The sequence below is a fragment of the Rhinopithecus bieti genome, unplaced genomic scaffold (genome assembly GCF_001698545.2).
Source record: "Rhinopithecus bieti isolate Rb0 unplaced genomic scaffold, ASM169854v2 scaffold_4598, whole genome shotgun sequence".
NCBI classification, from domain to species: Eukaryota; Metazoa; Chordata; class Mammalia; order Primates; family Cercopithecidae; genus Rhinopithecus; species Rhinopithecus bieti.
Genome location: NW_016804402.1, coordinates 119,437 through 133,076, shown reverse-complemented (window position 1 = coordinate 133,076; position 13,640 = coordinate 119,437). Strand labels below are relative to the sequence as shown.

The following is a 13,640-nucleotide window of genomic DNA, read 5'->3' as shown; positions in this document are numbered from 1 at the left end:
TATATATATATATATATATATATATGAAAATTGCATTTTACTTATCTTTTAGCTATAAACAATTTCTAGTTTAAGCTTTGCACATATAAATATTTAATATGTCCATGTAAAGTTGAATAAAACTGCAATTATAAGGGCGTTTTCAAAAATCACAAATCACCACAGAAATCACGGTGGAATGCTATCAAACTACAGCAAACTATAAAAATAGTAGCATGTCTAAAATCGTCTTCATTCATACCATTAGGAATATGTGATTGAAAGTAATTTCCCCACACACTGTTTGCATGTTTTTGTAATACACGTGTTTTGTCAGGTGTACTACCACCAGATGTGAAATACAACACTGTGAGGATTTACTTGGTTTGTTATAATAATATCTTACCGTTCCTTGTAGGAGGTAGAAGATGAGGTTATTCAGGTGAGCTTCTGTGTAAGGCATGTCTAGGCCTTGGTAAATCTGGAGTGAAAAACCAGATGGGATAAGGGCTGAACATAAGACCATGCTACAGAGACAGGGGAAGGAAGACACTTTAGATGCAGTTTCATGGAAGCTGATGTTGGAGCATCGTATCAGTTCAGTTCAGGTAGAGCGCAGAAGTCAAAAGTCCAGTTGGCCAAGGGATATACAGCATTAGTTCTCAATGTTTGGAGTTAGAATGTTAGAATCACCTAGGCTGCTCTTTTTTTTTTGGATCTGGGAAGCAGTATTTTTACAAAGCCTCCGGTTTCCCTGCTTAGCCGGAATTAAAAAAAAAAAAAAAAAAAAAATTGCGTAAAGGAATTAAACAAACTTAGAGGTATGGGACATTTGTCCAAAGGTGCAGCATCATCGCAACAGACCTGAGATCTCAGTACAGTAACCCTGAATGCCAGCTGGGAGGAAAATAAATCTCCGGCCGGGCGCGGTGGCTCACGTCTGTAATCCCTGCACTTTGGGAGGCCGAGGCGGGCAGATCACGAGGTTAGGAGATCGGGACCATCCTGGCAAACACGGTGAAACCCCGTCTCTATTATAAATACGAAAAATTAGCCGGGCGAGGTGGCGGCGCCTGTAGTCCCAGCTACTCGGGAGGCTGAGGCAGGAGAATGGCGTGAACCCGGGAGGCGGAGCTTGCAGTGAGCCGAGATCCGGCCACTGCACTCCAGCCTGGGCGATAGAGTGAGACTCCCTTTCAACAAATAAATAAATAAAATAAAATAAAAATATTTTTAAAAACTTAAAGCTCCTACAAGAGTGGAGCTGAGGCTACTTCAGGTCTTGTCTCAGTCTAACCGTATTAAGGAACTAGAGGACAGAGAAGAAAAACACAGACATCTATGAGCCCAACCGTGAGGTTGCTGGGTAAAGTGTAGACAGAGGGGACAACATACTCCAACTTTCTGGAGACATTGTGCCTTTAATAACCTGTATCTTGTTAAAACCACAGAAAGTACTGAGGCATGCCCAATATTGGTGAGAATTCTAAGCAGGGATCTTACATGATTCTGTTCCTAGTTCTTCTCACTCTCTAAAATACTTTGTTGGCTTTTCTCATGATATTTTCTGATTCTTTTACATTTGTCTTTGTTTCCCAAATCTTTTCAGTATACTTTGCCAAACTGTGAGGTTGGCTTTTCTATATTCCATGAGGCAATTATAATACCATTACCAAATTTCTGCTGAAAACTTAGGGGCTAAAGGTGGTTAAAGGAACTGAATAGTAGCCATTATTATTAAGGTAACTGTCCACATCTTCCCACGCATGCCCTTTTCGGTCATATTTGTCTCTGGATCCTGTCCCACATCATGTTAATCACAGGGATTTTCCAACATCAAATCTCCGTCTTCTGTCTTCCTGACTCCTTGGCCACAAACATAATTCTCTGATTTGACACAACACACACACACACACATACACACCCCCCAAACAAACAAAAAATAATTCGATTACTCATTTGTCTCAACTATTTGATATTACTCTGATCTTTTTTATAATATACTTTTAGAAATATATATCTGTGTGTAAGTGTGTGTGTGTGTGTGTGTGTGTGTGTACTTTTGAGACCAGAATGGGCTAAGGAAAACTACTTATGAATAAATGGAAATATAATGATTTTTGTAGATTTATCTGTGCCTTATGCTTGACAGTGACAGTCTTGCTGTAAGAGATTCTGGATGCATGCTTAAAATGCTGCTGCGTGGTAAATGCCCAAATACTTTGAGGTTGAAGACTGGATTTTGAAATGGCTATGAGTGTACAAGGGGAAATAAACTTAAGAATAAAAAACATGAGTGGAGAAAGGAATAACATGAACCAACTTAATATCACTTAAAATTACTGAGTGCAAGATTAATCATCATTAGCATTTTGTAAAGCACAGAAATAGGTGTTTCTTATAAACCATTGAAATATTGTAAATGTAACAATATTGCTGATGTCATTTTCCTTTTATCGTCATCCACAAATTTCTTAGAAACTGGTTTTAAGTCTTAAAAGGTAAATCATGACTCTCTCGCACTCTTAATATTTTCCAAATTATATTAGCCTGTGCACTAAATTTATTGCAGCTTCTGCTTCTCTTAAAAGAAATGTAAACTTCCTCCTCACCTTACAATCCCTTGTTAGCAAATAACTAAAAATGTTTTCCATGAAAATAATTAATAGCAACAATAAATATAAATTATTAATTACCATAATGATGATATACTAGCATAATAGTTATTATGTTAAATGCCAGTAAATTATTAAAATATGTGTTTCCCTGAAAAATACATGTTTGATTCAGTGACAAGGAACTGTTCTATCTAGAAAATATAAACTAAGAGCCTCCTTAGTATCTTATACTACCTTTGACGATGGAGAGATTTGGTGTGATTAGTTTCAGAATGGACTCTCCGGGGGAGAAAGTTCGGATGCATGGATTTGTTATAGTTGAAATGATCTGGAAAAAGATGAAAATACAAGGAACCCGGTCTTGGTCTATGTGGTCTGATAATTACAGCTTAGAGTGAAAATCTGGAAGCTAGGCTAAATATCAGAATTTTTTATTTTAATGAGTTAGAGCTTGAAAAACTATTTTGAGCTCCTCTTTAGTTTGTATCCTCTTTTGCTGAAGCTGTTACTAGTGGATACCAACCACAGAGATTTCTTGTAAGCATTAAAAAAATGAAGAGAAAGATGCTTTTCACCACCAAATTCTATGTTACCAATGCTGTATCTACCTTTTTCTTTTTTCATCTCTGCCTTGAGACAATTACTATAACAGGATAGAATTTCTGATAATATATAATGATAATATATAATGAATATTATACATTAGTTCTTACACTAGCAAAATGAATGAAGCATGGGCATTCTTTATATTTACAAAGCATGAGCATTATAACAGCAGCTTTAATTCATGATTTTTTCTTGTTGCTGCTGCTATGAGAAAATATTCATTTAAGGATTTTATTTCTACTCTCTTTAGTCCTCAGCAAATGCTAGAGTTAGAGACTTGTTGTTTTCACAAGTGGTCTGAGATGGCACATCACCATCCCTTACAAGCAATTTGGCCTTCATTACAAATTAATGAAGTGATAATTGCTCCTTGCAACCTTTTTTGTGCAAAGGATGCTGGTGCTGTTTGCATTATCCTCTTGCAATGTATACCTTTGCTTTCAAGGACTTGTGGTATCTTGCCAAATGTTAAACTACACTGAGATCTCCATAATTAAAATCATATTTTACATCAAATTAGGAAAATCTCTACATAATATGTACTGTTTGATGTCAAGTAAAATGCTGTTCATTGCAGAATAAATTTGCAAATGATTCATCAAAGTAACAATCTCAGTACTAAAAGGAGCTCGTGACTTAAGAAATTTAAAGTCAGTTGGTTTACATTCAAATAATACTGTCATGATCAAACTTTCTATAAGATGGTTATGGAAAGCATTTATTCTCTAGAGTTTTTGCTATATCTGTACTTTAAAATGCCATTGTGGAACCAAGGTAATGTTACTTGAGAAGACTCTATAAAACACTAACTTTTAACACCAGAGATTTTTGGAGCACCAAGTCTGTTGACTCCTTTTTTATATTAAACATATACATTCATTTTGCTTTGAATATGATTGTATTATTATAGGCACCTCAATGTAAAACCCTAAGAACTGAAACTCTCATATACTCTTATCTTCTTAAAAACTCAGTATATAACATATAACTAGAGTGGATGCAAGAAAATGGCATATTGGCAATTATTACAAATACAATGTGAATATTTTCTTTCCATAAACTGCAATTAGAATGTATCTTGTATATTACTTCTGAGGTCTTCTAAAATAGTCTCAACTTGTTTCTTTGTTAAATCTGGGATGTGACAACGAAACTAGGTCAATTTTGCCTCCAGAAAATGAGCCCCTATCTTGTATTTTAGATCCTGAGTGATCAAGGCTTTTAAAATAAGTAGTGCTGTTTACTTGTTTCATTTGCAAGTTAATAAGTGAACTAGGAAGAAGTTTTTAAACTGATTGTCACACCAGTTATGTTTACAAATTGTTTTTTATAATTTAAGAATTGAATATAAAAAAAACTTCCCCTAATGAGGCTTGAAGGCCAAGTAAATGGCATGTTTCTTTGCTTGTAATTACCAACAATGTAATAAATGAATATTTTATTTTATTTTGTGATTAGAAGGTGTGAATTAAAATTTCTGTGTTTTAAAGATGACAACAATAAAAACTAGGGACTGCTCAAGGAGAAAGGGAGGGAGGCAGCAAGAGTTGAAAAAGTAACCATTGGGTACTATGCTCACAACCTGGGTGAGGGAATCAATCGTACTCAAAACTGAACCTCATGCGATGGACCCATGTAACAAACCTGCACGTGGCCCACGTTGGGAAAATATTCATACAGATAAATTTTAGGCAGTAACTTTTTTTATTCTTTTTTTAAACAAACAAAGCAAAAAACATGCAAGGAAATCATAACGAAGTGTCAATAGAAATAGAAAAAAGTGTTAATGCATTTTAAATGCTGTTGATTTAGTTAAAATGTTTAATATCTATTGTTCCTGATGAAAATAATTAATTCCTTTATTGGAGAAAAATGTAGGAACACATTTATAATGGGCTTCACAAGGATTTTATTCATATATTTAGCTACAATATTTAAATATTTTCTCTAAGTAAAACGTTTTGTTTTATTCCCATTAATAACTCTTACAAATATTATAAGAAACATAAGCTGCGCCGGGCCCGCTTTGGCCTTCTCTCCATCCCGGTTTCCCTCGGCTTGCGACTGTGCGCTCAATCCAGCACCATGGGGAAGCGGGACAATCGGGTGGCCTATATGAACCCAACAGCAGTGGTGAGATCAAGGGGTCCAGTCCAGTCTTCAGGGCCAACAATACAAGATTTTCTGAATCGAACAAGGCCTACCTGGGGAGAAGTAAAAGAGCAACTAGAAAAGGAAAAGAAAGGCTCCAAGGCTTTGGCTGAATTTGAAGAAAAAATGAATGAGAACTAGAAGAAAGAACTGGAAAAACACAGGGAGAAATTATTAAGTGGAAGTGAGATCCCATCCAAAAGAAGACAGAGAAAGAAAAAAGAAAAGAAGAAATCTGATAGGCATTCATCTTCTTCTTTATCAAGCTCTGATTCTTCCAGCAGTTCTTCTGATTCTGAAGATGAGGATAAGAAAGAAAAAGAAGAACCGTTCACATAAATCTTCTGAAAGCTCCATGTCAGAAACTGAATCAGAAGTAAGGATAGTTTAAAAAAGAAAAAGAAGTCAAAAGATGGACCTGAGAAAGAAAAAGAGATATTAAAGGACTCACCAAAAAGAGAAAGATGTATTCTGAAGATAAACCTTTATCATCTGAGTCCTTGTCACAATCAGAGTATATTGAGGAGGTGCGAGCAAAAAAGAAGAAAAGCAGTGAAGAACGAGAAAAAGCAACAGAAAAAACAAAAAAGAAAAAGAAGCATAAGAAACACAGTAAGAAGAAGAAAAAGAAGGCTGCTAGTTCATGTCCTGACTTACCATAACACTAAGAAAAATCAGGATTCCCTTATAAAGAAAGTGCAATGTCTGAGAAAATTTCAACTGTGAAAACTACAACATATTTACCAAAATGCATGAATTTTCTTGTTTTTAGAATTATTCCTGGACTATTCAGTAGCCACTCAGATGCCACTGTGTGAAAGGGCCATAAATGCCTGCTGCTTGAACATCTATTTTTTTTTCCTCCAGTGCTTGATAACTCTGGGAGGTAATACACTGTCGTCATACTAGTGGTTAAGATATTTGGGAATAAAATTAATACTTTTGACTAGAAGTGTCTAAGGATAAACCAACAGAAATTGAATCTGGTTACATCTTTAAGATGTAATCAGAAATGACCAGATGATTCTAGTTAATATTTTTGAAGGAGGGATTACATTAATATTTCAAAATCCTTACTCTGTAGATGAGTGTATTTTAATTTTTTCCCCTCATATACTTTTATTTACCTGGGGAAGGAGCTTTTAGGATTGCGGGGGGTGGGGAGGTGGTAGTTTGCTATCTCTTTAGCTAGCAGAATAGTGTGCCTTTGATCCTCACACATCCTATATTATGGACACAGTAGCCATGCTTCACGGGGAGGTCAGAGCTGGCTACCAGCAGTCTTGCCCTTTACTGAGCTTAGTATCATCCTTGGATGCTTTCATATGCTGCTTTGAGTGAACCAGAGAAACAGCGATTTGCAGCATGAGAAAACCCCAAAAGCTCTGGGATTTACCTCCACTTCAGTAATAATGAATATTTTTTAGTGTTAGAATGTGTTATGTCATTTGAATTAATTTTGATTACACTTTGGCTTGGGAGAGGAATTATTTTAAATAGATACTGGTACTTTTTGAACTTGATAGCTAAAGATTCTAAAATGCATGTTTTATACTAAGTTTTAACCAGTCAGGAAAATTTTATGTAACCAGTGATAGTTTATTTTTTGTATGAATTTTGTTTAGGCTGCAATGTTTAGCTTTTGTTAACTCCTCAGTCTTGCTGTCTTAAGTTTATTACTGTGTTTAATGGCCTACTTGCCAAGATATTTAGCATGTAGAAAGCAAGGTTTTGATTTAAAAAAAGAAAAGGCTTCATATTGAAGCTGAGACTTACAATAACAAGTTGAGTGGCAAGCCTGGTATGCTGTGTCTTATTGCCAGAATCTTAGTAAATGTAATGTTTTAAAAGTTTGTTGTCTTTGTATATCAATAACAAATTATGACAAGTTAAGTTTAAATAAGAGTTACATTATTGCTCTCCCTGTGTCATATTTTACTAGGATTTTGTGCCTCATATCTACTGCTGAATTGTTTACTAGGAATGTTAAAAGGAATTGATAATTCATTTTCATTTTACATTTTTATATAATCAGGTAACATGAAATACAACTTGATGTACAATTTTGCCTGTTACAAAGGATGTGCTAATTATAGTGGTATATGCACAGAACATGTTGGCATGACAACAGGCTGAATAAATAGCTATTTTGCTTAAAAATAGCTGTGTTCTTATCAGCTCCCTTTGGACTGCAAGTAAACTTACAAAGATAAGAAACACTCCTAGCCGGGTGCAGTGGCTCAAGCCTGTAATCCAGCACTTTGGGAGGCCAAGACGAGTGGATCACAAGGTCAGGAGATCAAGACCATCCTGGCTAACCCGGTGAAACCCCGTCTCTACTAAAAAATACAAAAAAAAAAACCAGCCGGGCGAGGTGGCGAGCGCCTATAGTCCCAGCTACTCAGGAGGCTGAGGCAGAAGAATGGCGTGAACCCGAAAGGCAGAGCTTACAGTGAGCTGAGATTCGGCCACTGCACTCCAGTNAGGGAGGGAGGGAGGGAGGGAAGGAAGGAAGGAAGGAAGGAAGGAAGGAAGGAAGGAAGGAAGGAAGGAAAGGTATATTCCATAAGTTCCACAAGAAAGAATAAAGGACAGAATATCCACCACATCTTTCATAAACAATAAAAGTGTTTGCATTGAAAATAATATAGTATGTGGAAATATTATTTATCTTGATTCAAACAGTTAGAAAAATTAACATGTGGTTTAGGACCAGTTGTAAGAGGAACACAGATGTGAAACTCAAGAGTTCAAAAGTTTTTGCATAGGTAATAGAGATCCCTAGAAAACTTTTACATTCAAGAATGGCATGGCAAAAGATGTAGTTTCCTGCAAGAAGTAAGCAACATGGGGCATGATAAGAAGAAAATATGGACACAGAGATAACAGAAACAACTGGTCTAATAGTTTTAGGATCGGAAGTAACACACTCTTACGATGCTAAGTTAAAAGCTTTTCAAAATTTGTCCTAAGGATCACAGAAAATAGTGCTTCACTGTTCTCAAAAGTCTTAATGCTTTTACAGACTTTTTACAGTGAGAAAAGTTGTACTAAGATAACCTTAACTACTATAACAACAAAACCCCAGATATCTATCTATTTCTTGACTAAGAAAAAGTCCCATGTGGGTGTAAAAGGCTTTAAGAATCAAATGTTTGCCATGTCTTCTGTTTGTCACACATAACTTGATTTTATCTTTGGCGGAGGCCAGGGGGTGAGGAACATTTATATTTTTACGTCAAATTTTCTTTCATAGTTCCCTAATACATGTCCATTGAAATGATAGTACATTAAAAAAGTCATGCATGATGATATATAGTAAAAATATAATTTATATTCACTTTATTTTACCTTATATCAATTTTACCAAAAACCTGGCACAAATGGGGAAAAGATTACTAAGCATGAATTTTAGACAGTATTATTATCTTTTTCTTTTTTAAACAAAGAGAAACACCCCAAAACATATGAGAAAATCATATCATAGTGTCATTGGAGACAACTGATTTGAGCTTTTGATCCTGGAATGTTTGATTAGGCTCTATTAACTGCTAAGTGACTTTTTCCTGAATATTCAACAAACCTCAATGCAATTGAAATGTGTTCATTCAAATTATAAATTACTTTATGTCCATTAACTCAGAGAACCTTACAAATAAAAAACCATAAACAAGAATGTTTTTTAATGAGTAAATGATGACTTATTATATAGTGATGCTCTGACACCCTTATCTTGTATTCATTATTATCATTAATTCTGCCTCACTCTCTGTTTCTCTTTGATTCTTCAGTGGGAAGAGATCAGCGGTGTGGATGAACATTACACACCTATCAGGACTTACCAGGTGTGCAATGTCATGGATCATAGTCAAAACAATTGGCTGAGAACAAACTGGGTCCCCAGGAACTCAGCTCAGAAGATTTATGTGGAGCTCAAGTTCACTCTACGAGACTGCAATAGCATTCCATTGGTTTTAGGGACTTGCAAGGAGACATTCAACCTGTACTACATGGAGTCCGATGATGATCATGGGGTGAAATTTCGAGAGCATCAGTTTACAAAGATTGACACCATTGCGGCTGATGAAAGTTTCACTCAGATGGATCTTGGGGACCGTATTCTTAAGCTCAACACTGAGATTAGAGAAGTAGGTCCTGTCAACAAGAAGGGATTTTATTTGGCATTTCAAGATGTTGGTGCTTGCGTTGCCTTGGTGTCTGTGAGAGTATACTTCAAAAAGTGCCCATTTACAGTGAAGAATCTGGCTATGTTTCCAGACACGGTACCCATGGACTCCCAGTCCCTGGTGGAGGTTAGAGGGTCTTGTGTCAACAATTCTAAGGAGGAAGATCCTCCAAGGATGTACTGCAGTACAGAAGGTGAATGGCTTGTACCCATTGGCAAGTGTTCCTGCAATGCTGGCTATGAAGAAAGAGGGTTTTTGTGCCAAGGTAAGAGCCTTCTCTATTTTTCTTTGAGTGATATCTCTCACCTGTGAGTTTATCATAGTGTCATTAAATAAAATGCACTCAGTCTCAACTCACTTGGCAGGAAAACATGCCTCAAACTGACCATAGTTTATTTATGGACTAAAATTAATTCCATTTGATGTGGTAATTCATGCTTTGCTGTAGAAATATTAATGTATTTGATTATGCAGTGCTTGTCTGCACCCTACATGAGGTGTTATATATGCTATATTTAAGTTGTTCTGCTGTTTAATAACTAAGGTAATCCTATTCTAGACCACCTGAAAGAAAAACTTTCTATCTCTTTTATGTAGAAAGTTGAGAAATCTTTAGCACTCAGCTAACCTAATTCTAACAGAATTAGATACTGTGGTGGTTATTTATGCTGGTGCTCATCTAGCTCATAGCAATATTTACTTCATTGCTATAAAGTACAGTCTTTTCTTCACTGACATCTGGGTATCAAATACATGTTTACTTACAAGAGATTAGTGCTTTTAGAAGATTATTTGATTTAAAAGTCGAGACCTGATGCCTCAGTGTTTAATGTATACAGGCATGATTTTTAAGTGTCTTTTGCACCATGATTTGGCTCATTTTAGTGCTCAAAAGATTATTTGTATCATCCTTTAGGCTTGAATGCATATTGATATTAATATAACATCACAGAACAAGAACTCTTTAATCAAGTTAGTATTTATTAAAATCACTTTATATTTTAAGTGGAATCAATTAAAAGATCATTTTATATAAAATTATGTATATCAGCTATGCTATATCATATAATTTCACTTAATTGCAAAATTTACTTAGCATTAGGCAAGGTTTTATGCTGAAGAACACACTAAAATTGTTACTCAAAATTTAAATGAATAAATACATAGGAGAAGTTAAGTATATTGTCCTTGAAATTTTGTCCATTTTAATGCCTTTGCTTGCTGTTACACTCTGTCAAGTCTGGTGTTCTACTCCTGGTCTCATAATCAGTCACTTTTCTCAAGTGCACGTGGAATAAATGAGCCTACTTTGTATATAAATTGTCCTCTTTAAATCTGAACAAAACATAATATTTTGCTTTTGACTATAGACATGGTTTACAAAAAAAAAGACATTTTAAATGAGAGTAAATGGTTCATTCTAGCTTCATACTTCTCCATGCTTTTTAGATCCTTGGAAAACACCATCAGAATACTCTTCCAAAAATGGTTTTGAAAGTTATAAAATTAAAACAACATACTAGCTACTATTTGCTTGTACACATGAGTGAAGAAAAGTTGCAATAGCCTTTATATTCCACTTTGAATTGAATTTTATCAGTGAGGTATTTGTTTATGTTATGTGGTATTTGTGAGATCTATTTTAAATAAAATCATGAAAGCTTACTCCAGAAGGCATTAAAAAGTTGCCCATTTAAGATATATTCAATGCACACCTACTTCATTGTAAGTACTGTAGTAAGAACTCAAAGATTTTTTTGTTAACATTCATTAATTAGTCACTTACTAGATGCCATACACTGTGCTGATTTGCTAAGTAATGTTCATGAGCTATCTCATTTATTCCTCAAAATAACCTATCAAGGACATACTATTACTCTTTCTATTTTAAAATCATGGAGAATAAAGCTTTAATAGGTTCAATAGCTGGCCTTATTTCCCTCAGTGAGTTAGTACTAGAATTGAGATCTGAAACCAGGCAGTCTGACTCCAAAGGCTGGAGTCTTCACATCAACCCATGCTGCTTCCCTGTGATTCGGTGAAGAGTAACTGAGACTAGGAGACAAAGGACACAGATTCCACTTTAATTAGAGCACTGTATTTTGAAGGATGAGAATGGCCACAAAAAGTGAACACAAAGTAGCCAAAGACCTAGAAATATAACCATTACCTGTACTAGTTTATTTCCAACTGTTTTATTTCTAGATTTTTAAGAAAGAAGAATTACTAGCCAAAAGACCATATTTTAGGAAGACTAAGCTTAGCTCGGGTGGCATATGATAAAACTGGATATATGATTTGTCAAGCATCTTAGACATGCAAATTTAATTGTATAAGTGTTTCTGACCATTTATGAGTACAAAGTAATAATGTGCCAGACACAGGGGAAATATAAATAAATAAAGTTATCGTATCTACCTTCTGGGAGCTCACTATCTAGCATGAAAGACAGACACATAAATGAATGATTTTTAATGTGAGACAGACCAGTAAGTCTTCAGCCGGTGATACAATGTACCTTAACAGTGAAGGATAAGAAAAGATTAAGTTTGAATATTTTACGATAAATAGTAGAAAATGTTAATTTATAATGGGAAACCTTTGCATTGAGAGTTTTGGACTCTTTTATTGTTATTTTGCATAGAAACATTTGGAGTAGCAAGAAAGGGCTAGCTACCTTACACAGCTTACACATTCCAGAAGGTGAGATTTCTAATTTGTTTATGGAATCATTATATCAAAATTTCAAGATGCATAGGCATCCTATTAGAGTACTATCTTCTGAGTTTGTGTCACAGGGATACCTTAAAAAGGATCTAAACTTCATTACTGGGTCATTTTCTGACTTTAGTCATAAAATATTATAGATTTTATATTCCACTCTAGACAAATAATAGGCACAGTTAGAGTTCATTGAACTGAAAGATGAAAATGTGTCAATCTCCATTTGATAGGAAAAAACATATTAATTAAAATGTTTCATATTTAAAAAGCATATTTATCAATTTCAGAAGTATAAACAAAAGCTCTGGTATATAATGTTTACTTTCAAAACAGTTCAGTTTTCCTGAAACAAGAAAAAGTAGTCAAAAGTATCCTTGAACCATTTCTTTAAACAGTCAGCAATTCTTGAGCCCTTAATAGGTGTCCAATACTGTATTGAACACTAGAAACAGAATAATGACACTATCATTGCTTAGTTTAGTTCACGGTCCAAAAACGTGTGAGTGTGTGTGTGTGTGTGTGTGTGTGTGTATGTGTTCTAAAATATTTTTATCTCTACCTCTGAAAGAACATAAATTTTTTAAAACTAATTTATGAAACAGAACTAAGTTAACACTAATTTCTAAATGTCTAGAAAATAAGCTATTAGTGCTGATAGGGAAGGAAATATTGGTATAGGAGGAGATGAGTGATGAGAAATGAAGATTTTCTGCATTAAGATGCTTTGTGTTGCCAGATTCTCCTCCTCCTCCTCTCTCCTTTTTTTTTTTTTTTTTTTTTTTTTTTTTTTTTTTGAACTAGGGAGGATAGGAAAAAAGAAAGCTAAGAATAATAAATGGTGAATTTTTCTCTTTCAATGGCTGTTTAGAGAGAGAAAGTAAAGGTGGGTAGAAAGAAATGTTGGTGGCTAAAGAATCATTCAAGAATCACATGCCAAACAAACTGGAAAAAGCACCAGGAAGGTAAAGAGTACTTATTACACTAAGTTTGGTAAAATAGAAATGCATGTAGAAATAACTATGCAAGTTTAAACAGATAAGGAGTAGTATAAAAATTAGTAAGGAAGGTAAGAAATTATGTATTGTACTGTTTACTAGAAATTCATCTAATATATTATTTGAAAATATGACTTTTGTTTAAATACGTTATCTCCCATATTTGATGAAAGAGAAGGATAGTGTAATGTATTTTATTTAATTTACCTGGTATGTAACTTAAAACTTACTTGGACCATGTTTCTGGGATCTGGGAAGACTTGCTGGATTTTGACAGCATGGTCAAATGCCAGGTTGGGTTGTTTTTGGGGGAGGATGTTCATAAACCTCCTTTTAAAAGGGTAACACTGAAAAATTAAAATTATAAAATGACATACTAA

The 13,640-nt window shown here is 34.8% G+C and overlaps 1 protein-coding gene and 1 pseudogene across 1 annotated transcript in view; both read left to right on the top strand.

Annotated features, from left to right (window-relative positions):
• The window catches only part of LOC108526895 (ephrin type-A receptor 3-like), a gene marked incomplete at its 3' end in the record, with an annotated part of 109,736 nt that extends 99,930 nt beyond the window's left edge, over positions 1-9,806 (top strand). The window contains exon 3 of the mRNA XM_017867898.1: positions 9,146-9,806. Within this exon, the coding sequence (XP_017723387.1) occupies positions 9,146-9,806 (661 nt within the window). The remainder of the gene's footprint in view (positions 1-9,145) is intronic.
• On the top strand, positions 5,289-6,016 carry LOC108526894 (protein FAM133B pseudogene; annotated as a pseudogene).
• Positions 9,807-13,640: the final 3,834 nt, after the last annotated feature.